General features: G+C 34.5%; 1 protein-coding gene and 1 non-coding gene across 2 annotated transcripts; one reads left to right on the forward strand and one right to left on the reverse strand.

Moving 5' to 3' along the window:
• Positions 1-5928: 5928 nt before the first annotated feature.
• Positions 5929-6001, reverse strand: TRNAF-GAA (transfer RNA phenylalanine (anticodon GAA)). Its single transcript has one exon. It is a non-coding gene; the product is annotated as a tRNA-Phe (tRNA).
• Positions 6002-13974: 7973 nt separating this feature from the next.
• LOC100257164 (uncharacterized) lies at positions 13975-15740 on the forward strand. Its single transcript, XM_010659302.3, has one exon. It carries the CDS (start codon positions 14293-14295, stop codon positions 15496-15498), a length of 1206 nt encoding a protein of 401 aa, XP_010657604.1. The 5' UTR covers positions 13975-14292; the 3' UTR covers positions 15499-15740.
• The last annotated feature ends 3250 nt before the right edge of the window (positions 15741-18990 follow it).

Below are 18990 nucleotides of genomic sequence, written 5' to 3' on the forward strand. Positions count from 1 at the left end.
AAAGCTGCAGACGGTTAAGGGGGGGAGCGTTTCTGTTATAGTGGAGGAGGCCAGCTGCAGGAGAAGGGAGAGCTTTTCGGTGCTGGTCTGGGAGATGTTTTCAGGGGAGAGTTTTCCTTGCTGGTTTTCAAGGACTTTTTGGGAGAGGAGCTTTTGTTTTGGTTATTTTGGGTAGAGAGAGGGGGAGAGAGGGGGCCAGCTGTGTGACAGTTTAGGGAGAAGGTGAGAAAAACAGAGAGAGATGGGAGCTTGAAGGAGGAGAAGAAGTTTTCTGACAGCTTGAGAAGAGCTCAGAGAGAAAACCAGGGGGATTTTTCTGGTCTTTGAGGAGGAGGTTTTCTTGAGGAGAAAATGAGGATAGCTTTGCTGGGGTTTTCTTGAACTTGAGAGAGAGGAGGAGGGAGCTTTCACAGAAGAGGCAGGATAACTTGGAGTCCTGTTGGTCTTTGCTGGAGAAAAACTCCCTCAGGTATGATTACTACAGGCATATTGATGTTTTTGGCTGTTTATCTCTCTTCCATATCTCTTTTTGATATCTGGATATTTGTTGGTTTGCTTGGGGTGGATTGATGAAGGCCACTTGTTGCTTGTTGATATATAATCTTGAACTCATGTTTGCCATTGTTGATCTTAATGCACCTTGCTTCTATTCCGAGATACCTAGGAGAATGCTCATAGCTGCCTTTGAAATGATTTTTTTCTCACCTAATCAGAGGGTTCACGGATGACTCATGAAGTGAAATCTCTGAAAATCACCTTTACTCATTTTCTTTTGTGTTCTTTTCAATGGATTTTTCTTTGTTGTGTCCAATACTTTGCTTCTGGGCCTCGTTCAATGTAAAGGCTGTAAGAAAGTAGATCTGGGTCTGGCTGTGTACTCATTCAGAGATCAAATATGATGGGAAGGGACTATGATTAGGTGATGAGATTCTACTATGAGGTTCAAAGTGAAGGTGACGATCTCTAAGGGTAAGAGGAGTTCAATTTTTCCGTTGATGACCTTCATGATAAGCTTAATATGACAATGCATGATTGGGTTTGCGCATCATTTCTCTTCTCTATTCCGGCACTAAGATTTGATATCAACCAAAGGGGAGTGGCTCTCTGTGGAGTTCTCTTTTCCCTGTTGAATGTCTCCAGTTGGTTTTGAAAGGACCCCACCAAGAATGTCATGCTCTTCATCAACTCCACTGGTGGTTCCTTCGGTGTTATAGTGGCAATTTATGACATTGCACAGTCGGTTGTTCTGTCCAAAACAAGATGTATGAAAACTGAAATAGGCTGACATTGAGTCCTTCAAGTCGGACAAACGACTGATGAGGTTGTCTTCAAGAAGCAATACCATAGTCAGCATCTTGTGTTTGTTTATCCTCTCGTTCAGTTTTGGTTTTGTCGAAATCTGGGTGGCGCTGACCATGACATCGATAGTATTTGATGGCTTGTTGAAAGAAAGGGATATTGCTATCATCTGGACCCACAGTAGTCACCTTGGCTTTCATCCATTGTTGATACCCACTATCACCGAAATACCCATTAAACTTTCCCTTCATCCTTCTATCTTCCATACTCATCTTCATGCCCACTACCCTTCTCATTGACCACCATTCCCATGCCCACTTCCAGCACCCCATACCATCACTCCCATGCATGCATCCACGGCCATCAAACCCACCTCAAGCTCACCATCACACTTACCACCATGCGTTCAGCTATCACACTTCCTGCATGGCATATTCATTGCCTTTGCACCGTGCACACCCATGTGACTCACCTTTTTCATCATACCCATGACTCTATTTCCATTATACCCCCATGCATTTTTCATACCCATTCTCATTCTCACCACCTACTGTGCACACGTACTCCCCTCCTCCTTGCTCATAGAAGAAGTCCCAAAACCCAAAGAAATGTGTCAAAGCCCAAGGTTGTTCTCGGTATCTCTACTGAGGAAAGGCCAAGTCAATCACGCTAAGGTCTTCAAGGCATCGAAGTGATTCAGCGGGTTGAACTGACTTTTTCTATACAGCCAGGTGCACCAAACATCAAGCCCAATGAAAATCTGGGCTGTTCTCATTGATTTGGGCCTGGGATTTTGGACATAATCAAGTAATAAGTCCAAGACATCAGCAGCCTAGAGACAAGACAGAGTTGTAAAATTTGGAAGGTCATCGGGACTTTTGATGCAAGGAGAGGACGTTTTACAAACTGGTTGAGGAATTGAAAAGAAGGCCCCGAACAGTTTACATCCTCTCTGCAAATGGTGTCATCTGCAATGTTACCCTTCGCCAGCCAGCTATGTCTGGTGATACTGTTTCATATGAGGGTTGTGGCCATGCTGCAGCTACAGAGGGTTCGTGATGTCCGCGACGGTTGAAGGTGAGAGAAAAGGCAGTAAGCCATCAGTGGAGACCAGTGTGTACCACATGAACTGTACAGAAGATGCAAAGTTTCATGCTATCAAGTCTCTTAATGAAGCTAATTTTCTCAAGGAGAAATTAAAGATTGCATAAGGACTTCGTGTTAATCATCAGCAATTTCATCAGATCCTTAGTTACACAAAATCTGGTATTGAAGCCGGTGCAGTTTTTGGTGTCAGATGCGGGAAATTTGGTTCTAAAAGCTATTATATCCAATCCATCTTTTGCACTATTTCGGTAAATTCAAATGCTTCTCCTCAGAGGGTTCGCTGTAGTGCTCTGAGGTTTGTTATGGGAAACGGAATGAAAGGACGTGGGGTTAATGTGTGTGCGAAGCTCCATGATTCAGCGTGCCAAGTCAGAAAAGTTTGAGGATGGGTACCTAATTTTCTCTGGTCAACTTGTTAAGGATTACATTGTTTCAGCTATGAAGCGTGTTTTCCTCAGATATTGCATCCTTAATATCAAGGTCAAGCAAAGCAAGCAGGGTCCCACAACACCATTGCCTGATTGGGTTATTGTTCAAGCACCCAATCATACCTCATCAGCAAAGATCATGCATGGAACTTTTAGCACAGCTTTGAGGATTCTGAATGCTCAATTAGGGGAGACATCCAGACTGGCTTGGCTCGAGGTGGGAGTAACGACTTGCAAAAGGAAAGGAGTTGCGCGAACAAAGGCAATTAGCAGCAAGTGTTACACTAATTTTGCTGGCACTGGGCTCACTAATTCCACTTAATGAAGATCAATCAAGCAGTTTCAGCGAATTCCATGTTGACCATATTACAAGAGAAATATACCGAGAAAATGAACAACCTTGGTTCAGGCTGAATATTTCAGAAGTGGTAGCCGATAAATTGAGTGGAAATACTTTGTTGGTACATGGTCAGTGGACCTTTTGTTTCCTTACCCAGAAGAGTAAGGCCTTGTAATGGGGTATCCATTAAGCGGAACTGTTGGTTTAGTATTTTCTGGAAGGATAAGGCGTGTTTATGTCTGTGAAGGGAATTGCCATTTTCATCATAGAGTCTTCAATCATAGACCAAATCATAATTCCTTCAACCGAGTGCTGTCAGTGGCGACCTATATCATGCTGTTAGTGATTTTTCTTATCATTCGTTCAGCTACACTTTTCCAGCAGCTTTGGAAGGGATGATGGGTCAATCTCCTCAACACAGCCCTAGGGCTACCCAGTCACCCCTGGCGTTCACTCCTCAGATTCCAGTCATTCCGCTTCAAGAAAAAACCTTATGAGATGCTCATCACAAACCATCCGTGGATGCAAGTTTCTTCCGGGCATGAAGACATGTGCAGTGAGCAAGGATTCCTAACTATGTTTACATAGGGCTATGGTGGCAAGGAAGTAGCTGCGGAGGGACCACGGGATAATTGGAAGATGTGAAAATCCTTGCAGAGGTTAGGGAAAGAGTTCGCCATTATGAAAGTGCTCCCATCTTTCAGACTTGCAAGATCCTGTCCCTGAAGACTTTGAAAGCATTTCTGATTTTGGATTTCTACATTCCACCAGTGAGCCGAGTCAGTATGAATGTGTCAGAGTATACAAGAAGACCAGAGAGGAGCAGTCTTGATACGTCTCATGCTGATCCTACATCAGACAATTGATTATCTCCGGAATTTGCTATATGAGCCTTATGATGATAGGTTCCTTGGCATGCAGCTGAAGGGGCCACGTGTCACCTTCCATCCCCTCATTCCCTGTTTTTTAAATAATCCTCCTAAATCCTTTTCTTTAACTAATCTTCCAATTTCTAACTTTTTTTTTTAAAGATCTCGATTTCAAAATTTTCATCCTTAGTCTCTTCTTAGGGTTCTAGAAATCCCATTTCAATAAAATTTGACCGACATTTTCTTTTCGGCGAGCCACTTTCGAATTTTTCATCATTTTAAAACGTTTTAAAATAAACATGAATTTAAATTCCGTAATTCCGAATAATGGAATTTATGGAATTAATTCATGCAAAAATAAACGGGCTTTGGTGGGGGCCCTACATCAAAGAATTTTCTTTAAAATAAAAAAAAATCAATTTGAATGAATTGTGACATGTGATGACTTTTGTGCTCGATTTAGTGACATGTATGCTATATCTTATGATCATTGTTTTGTACTAATCTCATTTTCTTGATAGCGCATAGTAGCTCGCTGCTCAGGTACACACTCATTCCTACTCTGGTTAGTCTATATGCATTTTCTGACTCTCATATGTGCATGATTGATTCGAGTATTCATTGATTTTCTCATTGATTGCCATGTCAGCTTCATTTTATTAGTAGAGACCCGACTTAGGGACTTAGAGGGGTGCTACGGTCTTTACCGTACCTTCCCGATAAGTAACCTGACCCCCGAACCCGATCCGGTTTTCACAGACCACTTTTTCCAAAAATCAGGAGTCACACTTAGGGTTTTTCTTTCTTATTTTGTTTACCCTTTAAAAATAAAACAAAAATAAGTGGCGACTCCAAGTCATTTTTCAAACGATGAATAAAATCAAATTTTCAAATATAAATCGAGCTCGCCATCGAGTGGGAAACGCGTTCGAGCATTGAGCCGAAATGCGGGGTCCACACATTTTAATTTGATAAAAGTGTTTTAAAAATAAATAAATTATAATTTTTTTATTATATAACACGAGATACAAAGGAAAATTCTCCAATAACTTCATATGATAAATAAAATCTTTCTAATCCATATAATGATTTTATATTGTGTATTATATAAATTCCATCTTCTTCTCATTTATTTTAATAAAAATGAATAAACATTTTGTTAATTGACATTAATAATAAAATAAGAAATTTTAAAAATTAAATATACAATTAAAAACAAAAAAAAACTTAAAAAATAAAAAATAAAATATTTACTCCTATTTTATTTCCAACTCTTTAGTAATATTTATATTTTCAATCATAATGCTTTAACTAAGCAAAAGTTAATATTTTATTTTTATATTTTTAGCTTTAACATTTTCTTTTTATTTTTAATTATATTTTTAATTTTTAAAATTTCTTATTTAATTAATCTCATATCAATTCTCACGGTAAAAAAAATTATTAATTGGTGTTATTAACATAATAAATAAAATGGTCATTTTAGGAAATAATTATTTGAGTAATAAAAAAAATATGTATTTTTAAATATTTTTAAATGGGTGAAGATAAAACTGATTTATAAAACAAATAATGAGATATGTAGGTATGTATTTTTATGTTAAAAAAATATTAATTTTATTTATAAGGTTTGCATTTTTCTTGTATCTAGTTTCAAGATTCTATGTAATAATCAAGGGTTATTTTGATCTACTAAAGTTTCCAATAAAAATATTATTTGTTGATGGATGTTAAAATAATTTGGTCATGACTCTATTGAAAATTTTGATAATCAAATTGAAACAAATTTGAAAAAGTGGAAAATAGAATAAAGTGGTCAGCTTGAATGAAAAAGGAAAATATCTGGGGAAGGAAAAATAAAAACGAAACAAAAATTTGCATGACATGCGGTGAGCGTGGATCGAACACGCGACCTTCAGATCTTCAGTCTGACGCTCTCCCAACTGAGCTATCCCCGCTTGTGTTGACCGTTTCTTACTATTTAATATAAGTATTTATCTTGTTTTGATATGTCAATTTCCCATGAAAACTATTGTACAGAAATTAGGTGCGAATTATTTTTAAAATTCCATTTATTAAAAATTCTATTCAAACTCTTTTTTTCAAGGGTATTATTTTTCTACATAGGATAATTATTTTTTCATTTGTATATGAAAATTTTCTTTTTTCTTTTTTTTAAAGAAAAACAATTATAGAAATATTTTATTAATATTGGTGATTTTTTTTTATTCTATTTATAAAATATAGTAAAACCCCTTTAAAATAATAATTTTCTGATTTAAAAAATTATTATTTTAGTAAGGTTATTAAATTTATCAATAGATGAATATTTATTAATTTAGAAGAAATATTATATTTTTATGGTACATACATAACTTATAAATCTAAAAATGATAAATGTGGTAAAAAGTTAATATATAGAAGCCTAAAAATATTTAAAAAGAATAGATGATTATTAATTAAAAATAAAAAATATAAGACTCATAAAAGGAAAAGATGTGATGTCAAAACTTAATATTGTAAGACAAAGGAGCTTATTTGGTCGTGTTGGAGTTGAGTTTGGGTGTGTCCAATTGGGTTAAGCCCATCCAACCCAATAAATGTGAGAAAATGGGGTAGTAGTTTATAAGGGTTTTAAAACTACCAAGAAATTAATACTATTAATTTAAATAAACAAAAAAAAAAATCACTCTACGAACAACTCTAAAACTAAAAAGAGAAAAATATGTTTTTTTTTTCTCTTGGAAAACAAAAAAAAATATATATAATTTTTCTTTTTGGAGAAACAAAACTCCTTTTCTTTTAAAAGTTTTATTTTCTATGTGAAAACGAATGTCAAACTCTTACAATGTGAAAAGAAAAAAAAAAAAAAAAAAGAATGGTTCTTTTAGTGAAACAACTTGTCAGAATTCTTGAGCATTTTAGAAGGTATAATTTAGAAATCTTATTTTTCATCAAGTTATATGATTTAAAAACAGTTTTCTATTTTTAAAAACAAAACACTATTTTTAAAATTTTCTAATATTGCTTGGTCATTGTTTTTTGGAAACAACTTTTAAAAATAAAATGAAATAAAAAATTTTTTTGATAGGATGAGTAGGAGTTATTTTCACTTATTTTTAAAAATAAAAGAAAAATATGAATCAATTTATCCATATTTTTTGAAACTTGTTTTAAAATATTATTTTTTATTCTTTAACTTAAAAACGGTTTTTTAAAAACAAGTCTTAAAAAACATAATAAAATGGACTCAAAATGTTTCAATGATGTGATGGTTTTGAAAAGAGTTGAATTAAGAAAATAAAAATTATAAAAAGTCATTTGCACTATATTATGAATTTTTGTTTGATATTTTTTTTATGTACTTCTTTAATTATTAATTTATATTTCATTGAGATCTTATGGATTTTTAAATATATTATTTTTTTATGTATTGAATGAGGTTATTAATTTAGTAGCCCAGGATCATGAAATTTTATTGTTTAAATGAAATTATTAATTTATAGAATATTTATTTATTGAGGTTTTGCTATACCCCACTTCTTTTCCGTGAAGAATGGGTGACAACTAAATGTTACTGTGGACTCCGCATTTCAGCTCATGCGTTTCCCACTCGATGACGAACTCAATTTTTATTTGAAAAATTGATTTTTTATTGATTATTTGAAAATGACTTGGAGTCGCCACTTATTTTTGTTTTATTTTTAAAAGGGTAAATAAAATAAGAAAGAAAACCCTAAGTGTGACTTCTTGTTTCGGAAAAGGTGGTCTGTGAAAAACCGGATCGGGTTCGGGGGTCAGGTTACTTATTGGGAAGGTACGATAGAGACCGTAGCACCCCTCTAAATCCCTAAAAACGGGTCTCTACTAATAAAATGAAGCAATCATGGCAATCGATGAATAAATCAATGAATACCTAGAATGACCATGCTCATGTGAAAATCAAAATACTCAATAAGAACGATCGAAGTGGGAGCGGAGCATACCTTGGCATCAAACGATCAATGCGCTATCAAGAAAGGGGGTTAGCACACAATTAAGAAATAATATCATGCATGTCATAGAACAAAATAACTCAATCATGTGCGACCATCAAATAAACTAATTAATCAATCAATCATAAAAACGTGTATGTGGGGCCCCCACCAAAGCCCGATTTATATTTCATGAATTAATCCCATAAATTCCATTATTCGGAATTACGGAAAATTCGTTATTGCTTATTAAAGTCCAGAGGAGCAGAAGATCATTTGAAAACCAGAGCGGAATTAAAACTATTTGAGAGAAAATTAGACTTTTGAAATTTAATTGAAAAAATGGAATCTCAAAGATCACTAGAAAGTTGGAGTTTTAGAGTTTATTTGAAGATCAAACTCTTAGAGGTTGAATGCGAGAATGTGAATTTTAGAAATCGAGTTTGAAAGAGGTTGGAATTTTGAAAATGATTTGAGGGTTCGGGATCTTAAAAAAAGATTAAGTTACGAAAATTGGGATTATGAGAGTTGAATTTTGAAAGAGATCAGAATCGTAAGTCATTTGAGAAGTAGAAATTATGAAAGTTGATTTATGAAAATTGGAAATCTCGAAAATCATTTGAAGGCGGGCTTTTTATAAATGAACAAATAAAATGGTAATAGAAATAATGATGATAACAAATGGGTAAATGGGTAAATACGATAATCGGAACATTAGGAACTGAAAATTAGGTTCGGAGATAGGACACTTGGAGTTTTAGATAGCTAAATTTAGAAATTGGAATTTTGAAGAATTAGACTTTAATGATTGAGATTTTTAAGAGAAATAAATGGGTAAATATGGAATAATGTTATTAATTAATCAAAACGATATTTGGACGGATGAATAGTGAATAGTAGGGTCTGTGAGATTAAAAATTAAATTTGGAAAATCGGATTTTGACGAAAGTGATATTTGAACGGATGAAAGTGAATAGTGAGATTTTGAAAATTAAGTTTTGAGGTCGGATCTTTGAATAATTGGACTCTAATTACTGGAATTTTTAAAAGAAAGAAATAAGCAAACGTGGAATTTATAACAATGATAACGAAGATGATATTTGAATGAATAAAAGTGAATGGTGGAATTTTTGAGTCTCAAGGTTAAATTTGGAAATCCGGTTTTGAAGAATTGAATTTTAATGATTGAAATAAACAAGTAAATAAACATGGAATAATGATACTAATTAACAAAAATAATGTTTAAACGAATAAAAAAAAGAGAATAGTGGAATTTTTCTAATTGAGAATTTGAATTAGGGCGTTGGATTTTTAAAGGATATGACTTTGAATAGATAGGTAGGTATGAGATTATAATACTAATTAACGAGAATAATATTTAGGCGAATAAAAATGGATAGTAGAATTTTTGGGATTGAAGTTTTAACTAAGGCATGGGGTTTTCAGAAGATTGGACTTTGAATAGACATGGAATAATGATTCTAATTGATGAGGATAAAATTTAGACGAACTGTAGAATTTTTAGGATTGAAAAATTGAGTTAAGACAAGAGATTTTTGAAGAACTAGGTTTTAAATAAATAGACGAATATGAGATAATAATCCTAATTGATGAAAATAAGATTTAAACGAATTACTGAGAAACTAAATTAAGACAGGAGATTTTTGAAGGATTAGACTTTGAATAACTAAATAAACATGGGATAATAATTCGATTTATGAAAATATAATTTAAACAAGTATTTGAAGAATTAAATTAAAAACATGGGATTTTTGAAGGATTAGGCTAGATAAATAAATGAATGTATAAGATAATAATTCCCATTGATGGGCATAAGATTTAAACGAGTATTTGAAGAATTAAATTACAGCATGGGATTTTTTTTAATGGATTATAATTCGAACAACTAATAATACGAGATGATGATTCGATTTATGAAAATAAGATTTAAACAAGTATTTGAAGAATTAAATTAAAACTTAGGATTTTTAAAGGATTAGACTTTAAATAACTAGATAAATACATGATGATAATTCTTAATTGATGAAAATGAGATTTAAACGGGTTATTGAAAGATTAGATTTAGACATGGGATTTTTGAAGGATTAGACTTTGAATAATTAGGTAAATATAGGATAATGATTCTAATTGATGAAAATAAGATTTAGGCGAATTATTGAAGAATTTAAATTAAGACATGATTTCCTTGAAAGATTTAGACTTTAAATAGCTAGATAGATAATTCGGATGGATGAAAATGAGATTTAAACAAATATTTTGAAGAATTAAATTAAAACATAGGATTTTTTGAAAAATTACTTAAGGACCCTTGTTTTGAAAATAGAATGTAAAGTTTAGGATGTAGCAAATTTATCGAGACCAACATAAGTGAATTTTATACAAGAATTTTCATATATGGTGATTAGACATAACTAGAGGAGGGAAGATGAGGTATAGGTTATTTTAAATTTTGAAAAGGATATTCAACCTTAATACTTTGTCTTTTAATTGCCTTTAGGTTGAGTTAACTAAATTGGTAAAAATGAGATGACAAATAAACGAGAATGATTGAATTAATTAATTATGGATATTAGAGGTTTTTTTTTAAAAGGATTATTTAGGAATTGGGCAACCTAATGGGCTAACTTGAAGTGGGCATGTGCCACTTTAATAAGGGGAATTGGCATAAGGCTTTCATCAATGCAAATGGGCCTGGGCTCCAACTTAAGACCAAGTCCAATGACATCAATGGGCAAGCCCAAGGCTCCATCTTCAACATCAACTTGGGCCGGGTGCCTCAACTTAAGCCCAAAACCAAAGTCTTCATGGGCAAGCCCAAGGCTCCATCTTCATCACCAACTTGCCTCTCCACCGGGGTATCATCCTCAGAGGAAACTTCCCACCACCGGCGGCACCATGGAGAGGGGAGCAACAGCAGCAACCCGGCGGCATCCAGAAGACGCTGCCACCGTCGATGACGACCGGCATGGCTGTCCACCTGGCCGGAGCGGGTCAAGGAGAACCATGCTAGTGTTGGGGAAGAATCCACTAGTAGTCTCGGGGTGCGTCTGCTGCCAGCTTGGTCGGTGGAGGGAAAGCTGAACGATTCTTCCTCTACTCCTCTTACCCGTCTCTGAAAATCTCCTCCCCTTTCTTTCTCTCAGCTCCTCATTTTTCCCCTGTTTTGTGTCTTCCTCAGCAAGCCATCCTGCTTGCTGCTACACGTCCCATCTGGTGGCTACCCCCATCCTCTCTAGCTGCCCCAGAGCAGCCCACTTGAGAGGCAGTCAGAAAAACAACAAAAAATAATAATAAGAAAAAAGCTCAAGCTCCTGGGGGGGTCTACAGTTACACATTTATACCTTCATGCATACATCATGACAAACAAAATTAGGAAGAGATGAATGCAACAAGGGTGTATGCAGTCATGAGCATGTGTTTGATACTTCGAAAACATTTGAGGGAAGGTATAAGAGATAGAAAAATATAAAAATATATTTAAAATTAATAAATTAATATTTTTTGCGGCTCCAAATCCATTTCACTTATTTTAATTTTTATATATGAAGGTCAAACAATTTTTAAATATATAAATTTTTAATTAATTTTAATTACATTTAATTTTCTTCTATATTTTTTCATCATAAAATCAAACACACAAAAAAAAAAAAATTCTGAATAATTTTTTTTACTTATAATATTTTCAACCTAACATAAAAGACTTCATTTCATGAAGTTATTAATGGAACGTCCATGAGGCCCCTATTTAATTATCATGGTTTTAAAAATCGGACAGGACCGATCGGACCGTTGGTTGGTCACGGTTCCAGTCCGGTCCAGTCAATTAGACCGAAAAGCGGAATCAGACCATTTGAACCAGCTGTCCGACTGACAAACCAGGCTGTTCCCTCCAGACCCAGTAGTTCATTTTCCTTCCTCCTTTCATGTGTGGCTGGTACCCCCATTGTTGCCTGGAGCGTCGTTCGGCACCTTCACTGTCGCTTGGAGCGTCATCCGGCCGGTAGAACCCCTGACACTGGGAACCTCGCCCCAAAAACGTTGCAAATCCCGTCGTCTAGTTGGCAGCACCTAACACCGCCTCCCCTCCTGCAAAGCCCCATCACCTCCCCACCCCCGACGGCGCATTGGAGAAGCTCCCCCTCTCTCCCTTCCCTCCTCGACGACTGGAAGTCTGGAACCCCCCATCCATTTTAGTTTTTTAAAATTTAATTTTGCCCCCTCTCTCCCTCCCTCCTCCCCCTTTCCTCCCCTCCCCTCCCACGATCAGAAGTCTGGAACCTCCCAAAGAGCTTTCCATTTTAGTTTTTTTAAATTTAATTTTGATGTTTTATATTTAATTTTTTTTATATTTTTTATTGATTATAATTGTAGTGATAGTTTGATATTTAATTTTTTATTTTTGTTTTATTTATTGCATATTGAAATTTTAATTTGTTGAAATTATTGAAAATATTGGGTTGATTGACAACTATAGGTAAAAAATTTTGTGAAAAAATTCAACAAACATAATAGATAATATCAAAATTTGATAGATTTTATTATTTTTATTTATTTATTCATTTTTATTTTTAATAATATATAAAATATATATTAATGATGACTGGTTCGACCGTCAGTCCGACCAATAAACCATGAACCCGTAACTTTTCCGATTCGATGATCGATCCGGTTCTGAAAACATTGATAATTATTGATATTCATGGTCTAGTGAGAGTATTTCTTACTCGATGGAACCTGGAGTGCATTTGGAGGATGTCGAAGGAGATTTTCAAGGGTGGAAGGATTTTGTCTCACATTGTTAATGAAAAATGGATCATTCTCCAAAGTTAAGGTTATGTTTGGTTTTATGAAAATATGAGAGAAAATACATAGGAAATAAAATAGGAAAAAAAAGTAAAGAAAATGAAAAATAAATTTAAAATCAATAAAGTATTTTATATACTATTTCAAACTCACTTTATTTATTTTTCATCTTCTATATAAAAATTAAATAATTTAAAAATATATAAATTTCTAACTAATTTTAATTATGAAAATCATTATTTTAATATTTTACTTTTCTTTCCTTATTACTTATGAAACCAAACCTAACATTGGCGAATTTGTCAACTTCACCTGCCTATTCCCACCCAATAAACTAAAAAGTAAGAGCTCGGTATGTATTCTCTCAAAGACACCTCTTCAACAATACAAGTCACTTAGGGTCAATTTAAAAATGATTTCTTTTCTATTTTTGGGACAAAAGTATATTTGAGAATTTGAGATTTTTTAAATTTATTTTTTATATTTTTAAATATTTATTAAAAATAAATTTCATATATAATGCTTTATTTTTAATTGTTCTTCATATTTGTTTAATTATTTTTAAAAAGATTCCTAAGAACAAGTGAAAATAATTAAAATATATTCTCAAAAAATATTTTTTTTTTGTTTTTAAGAGCAATTTTTTTTTTATATTTTTTTGTTACCACACATATTTTCATTTTTTCTATTGTTAAAAACAGAAAAATCCATTTTTTAGAACAATTAAAAACTAGACATTTACCTTTGGATCCATGAAAGTACTGAGAAATGAGAAAAAAAATCTTAAATATTAAGAAAAATAAAAATTTCATATTTGATTTTATCATAAAAATAAGAAATAAAATAAAATATAATTAAAATTAGTTAGAAAATTCTTTATTTTTAAATTATTTAATTTTTATATGAGAGTGAAAATAAATGAAATGCGAACTTAAACTTATTGAAACCCACCAAATTATTGGAGTCGACAACTTGTTGTAATAGAAAATCAAATGATTTTTTATTTTCTTTCATTTTTTTCGTTCTATTTTTTTTTTCTTCATATTTTTCGCGAATCCAACATAGCCTTTAAGAGTAGAAGTAGAAGAAATATTAAAGAGAAGAATAAAGAAAAAGGGATTTAGAGGAAGAAAATTACGAAATTATGAATTTCCAATAGCATTACTGGTATTTATAGGTGTATGATAATAATATGTAACATCAAACTAATATCTACGCCCATTTATAACAATTACATTGATTTTGAAATTATTATTATTAATTTTGAAAATATCTCAAAACAACGCTGGAGGAAAGCCGGAAAGCCCCGAAAAGTAGTTGGGGAAGGAGTGGAAGCTACCGTTCAAGAGGCCTTGAGAGACACTCAAAGTGTTGTCTGCAGAGAAGAGACGGAGCCATCATCGCTACCGGCAACGTTGTCGTGAAGCGGGCAGAATTGAGCAGAGGCGGGCATGGAGTTCCAGGTGAAGCAGGCATCAGGGTCACCGTCTTCTTCCTCCTCCGTTGACCCAAATGCGAACTCCAACCCCAACGACCAAGACCCCATGCACTCATGGTGGGAGTCCATCTCCAAAGCCCGCTCTCGCATCCACGTTCTCTCCACCATCCTCCCTTCTCCATCCCTCTCCCTCTCCCTCTCCTCCCTCGCTGACTCTGACCGCCCCGCCCGCTCCCTCCTCCAATCCCCTGACGCTTACGATGCCCTTTCCTCCTCCCTCTCCTGCCCCCGCTCTGGCTCCGGCTCCGATCCCCTCTGCCAGTGGCTCTACGAAACCTTCCAATCCTCCGACCCCGATCTCCGCCTCGTTGTCCTCTCTTTTGTTCCCCTCCTCTCCGGCATCTACCTCTCCCGCGTTGCCACCGCCGATTCCCTCGCCGGGTTTGAGGCGGTCCTGCTCGCTTTCTACGCTTCCGAATTGAAGGCTCGCGCTGGGAAGCCAGTGTCGATCTCGATTCCTGATCTTTCTCAGCCCTCGCTATATCACACGCCTCGGAGTAAGCCGACTTCTGTGGCTCCGGCACGGCAGTCCGTAGGGTTGGTATCTCCGCCGCTGGAGCCGCAGATCGAGGTCAAGTCGACGAAGCGGGCCTGCATCGTGGGAGTGGCGCTGGATTGTTACTACAAGCAGATCTCGCAGATGCCGAGCTGGTCGAAGCTTGATCTGTGCCAGTTCGCGGCAGCGTGGGCCGGGCAGAATTGCCCTTGCAAGGCTGAGTTTGATGTTAATGAAAATGCGGAGATTGATGGGTTTTCGGAGGTTAGGGTTTTGGATGAGGGAGATGAGATAGAAAGGTGTGTGGAGGAGGTGGGGAAATTGGGAATTGTGGAGAATCGTTCCAATTCAGGTTTCAAGGGAGTGAGAATTCCGCTGCCTTGGGAGCTTTTGCAGCCCACATTGCGAATTATCGGTCACTGTCTGTTAGCTCCTCTGAATTCTCAAGATGTCAAGGACGCCGCATCAGTGGCAGTGAGGTGTTTGTATGCCAGGGCTTCCCACGATTTGGTGCCGCAGGCAATCTTGGCCACACGTAGCCTTATTCAGCTCGACAAGAGAGCACGAGAGGCTGCCAAGGCAGCAGCTGCAGCAAATGCAGCTTCAAACTCTAATACACCTAGCAAGGCTAAGAAACCCGAAGTTCTTTTGGTTTCGAAATGATGCGATTTTGGTTGAAGGTAATGCGAGTTGTATAGTTGATCTGCTGGGCAGTTCATAGCTTTTTGTGTAGTTTGTTTGCTATATATGAAAATCAGGTTTTTATAGTTATATTTTGATATATCAAGGTAGCAGATATTTCTTCTAAATGTTTGTCTATGATTCATTTTATGTGCATTTGCTGTGTTTGTGTAAAACTCTGCATCTTCCTTAGATTTTATTGCATAAGCCACTGTTCTTGGGGATGTATCCCTTGTAGAGTGCTGAGTGAATTTAATTCTGTTTTTCATCGTATTTATTCTGATTGTGAGGTGGAGAGGACCTATTGGTTTTGGGTGTTGATATTCCTTCTCTACTACTGTTTATTTTGAAACACCATGTGCTTTGATCTCTCTATATCCTCATTGGAAAATTCAAATTAGAAGAATTATTACTCTTTTAAAATTATTGATCGGTTGCCCTTTTCTTTTCCTGGTTGATGATATGATTTTTCTGTTTATTTATGGAAATGATTATTCAATGAAAAATAAGAGTTGAGAATCTATGTATAAATGATATTGAGTTGAGACAGAACATTGCATGGAGGCTGGGGTTCAATAGTTGGTTAGTTGCTAAGTAATTGGAAGATTTGACATTTCCCAATTGGTTTGGTTGATTACTTACTGCCATGAACTGCTTTATTCCTAATTGATTTTCCATTTATTTGCCGTGTGCAAGGAAAATAAGGCTAGTCTAGTTGTCTAATGCAATGTTTAGTTCTAGGAGAGTACTAAGGAAAAAAATTCTAAAAAAACCTGATTTTCTCATGGTTAGTTTTACTATGGTTATGTTCGGCTCCTGGAAAGTACTAAAGAAATAAAAAAATATTGAGGAAAATGATTTTCTCTTATTAGGTTATACCATGAAAAATATCAAAGAAAACCAAATATAATTAAAATTAGGTAGAAACTTATATATTTTCAAATTATTTAATCTTTACATTTTCAAACAAGTGAAGTAGTATATAAAAATAATTTATTGATTTTAAATATATTTTTTATTCTCCATTACTTTTTCTTTCCTTTTATTTTTCCTCTCTATTTTTTTTTCCCTTGCATTTTCCATCAAATTTTCTGGAACCAAACATGGCCTATGAAAAATATGAAAGAAAATCAAATATAATTTAAATTATTTAGAAATTTATGCATTTTCAAATTATTTTATCTTTATATAAAAGATATAAAATAAGTGAATGAATTTTAAGTAGTATATAAGAATAATTTATTGATTTTAAATCTTTTTTTATTTTTATTTATTTTTTATTTTCCTTTATTTTTTCTTTTACTTTCCTTTTTATTTTCTTTCCTTCAAATTTTTTGGGAACCAAACATAGTGTAAATTACCCTTTATTGATTTCATCTTCCACATATGGTGACATTTTGTTTTGCATTCAACTGAAGTTGGTGCAACATGCCATGTTTTTTTACCCTCCCAGATTATGGGTTATTGCAGATTCAATGCACAGCAGAGCAAGAGTGGTGAATAAAATGGACCCTGTTCTTCTTCTTCTTCTTCTTTTTATTTTTTATTTTTTCCAGTCACCTTCTATTCATAGTTTCTGTTTTGATTTTCTGGTTTTATGCTGTCATGAAACAAGGGTATGAAAGGAGTCCTGCATTTTAGGGACACCATCATGGCATATGGGCAACATTTATTTAAGAGCCATTCTTGGGCATGGGATTGCCCAAGATTTAAGGGCATAAGGTTTACATGGAAGAAGTTGGAGGGCACTTGGGGGAGCAACTAGTTCAACAATTGAGAAATTCTTTATTTCCAACCTCTCAATAAATGCTAAAAGGTATCCTAACTATCAGGTGATTTTCGGACCTAATATTAGGTTTGGGATGCATCTGGATGCCTGGAGCTCATTCCATATGCAGTCTCTTTCCTGAAATTCCTGCTTTCTGGAGATCCTACTGCAGGGCTGTTGAGTTTTCCATAGGAAATAAAGGCACAAATAAAATGAATTTGTTTTGTAACAACATCATCAGCTCTAAACAAACTTAGCGTACTAATAAGACCCAATATAGTTCTTCGATTATATAATAAATGTTTTGATCTAACTAATTTCTTCATCCAGTACAGATCTCATAATCTAATATGTGGTAGGTCATCCAGGATCATTCTATTTGCAATCTTCTTTCCCATTCCATAATGTTCTTTTGGTAATTCTTTTTTTGCCCCTTCCTTTTAACCCAAAATGTGTTACTGAATGCACTCAATGGACAGAAGCATTAAGGTGCACTAGATAAAACTGGAAATTTGGCACTGAATTGTGGTAAAACTAGTATTGCTGAAGTCTTTAAGCAATTTAGTTAAAGAAGTGAAACTTATTTAAAGTTCAATGTAAGTTAGTGGGTGTTGGGTAAAACTTAATACTTATTATTTAATAACTTAGGTTGACTTTAAGTTAAATCGAGTTGTTAACCTAAAACTTATTACTTATTTTTCACTTGAAGTATTGAGGTTGTTTGATGAAGTTAACTTTAGTATGCCTAACCGAAAGGTGCCAAAAGGTTTAAGTTATAAAATATGAGTTATAAATGTGGAATTATTGTTCTAAAATATACTCTCACTAGTATGGGCAAATAATGTAAAAAAGATTTAAGATTAAGAACAAGTTAACTATTTTGATTTATTATTTAAAGTTAAAAATAACTTTAAGTTGCAATATTAAGTTATTTTATGAAATGTGCTTGTTCTATTTAATGACTTGAATAAAGTTATTAAGTCATAGTAAGTCATTAAGTTGATTTACCAAACACCCTCTTAGAGTGATTGTCACGAGAACTTTAGTTCCCTTTTAGTTAATTTTGTTTTTTAAGTGCAAAGAGAACACATTGAATAAGAAGGAATCATTTGAATGATTTATTTATGTATTTTTTTTAACTTTTCTGCACTATATGGGGTCAAGCAGGATCATGTTGTGGACATGATCCACGAATATAACACCAGTGAGAGTAATCCATCCAAGAACTGTACATTTCTACAAATCATGTCTCTTTTTCATGTTAGAATGCAAACTGTAGGTTTCTCTCTCCCTCCTTCCCTCCTCCCTCAATCCTCCTCTCTAGGATCAGTTCATCTTCTCTCAAACTTTACAGCATTATATCATTAGGTAAGATCAACACCATGCTTCACCTTTAAGTCTGCTCCTTCAGCCCTAACTTTAGTAAATTTTCCAGACATAGCCTTGTTATATAAAATCCAAGTTCCCCTGCTCTCCAGTAATCAAAGCAATCTATTCATGTTTCCACCAATTCATTGGCTTTATTGGTAAGATATCCTATATGTAGTTCATTTCTGAAGCCCAGGATTTGAAACTATTGAAACAGAAAAAAAAATTCCTCTTTATTCTCTTGTATTACAATGGTATATATACAGAAAATATGGAGTCTTAGAAGTATCAGGAGTCCTAGATTTTAGGAAACCTCCCAGTTCAAAAATAGCTAAGCT

This window comes from Vitis vinifera, chromosome 12, assembly GCF_030704535.1.
Source record: "Vitis vinifera cultivar Pinot Noir 40024 chromosome 12, ASM3070453v1".
NCBI lineage: Eukaryota > Viridiplantae > Streptophyta > Magnoliopsida > Vitales > Vitaceae > Vitis > Vitis vinifera.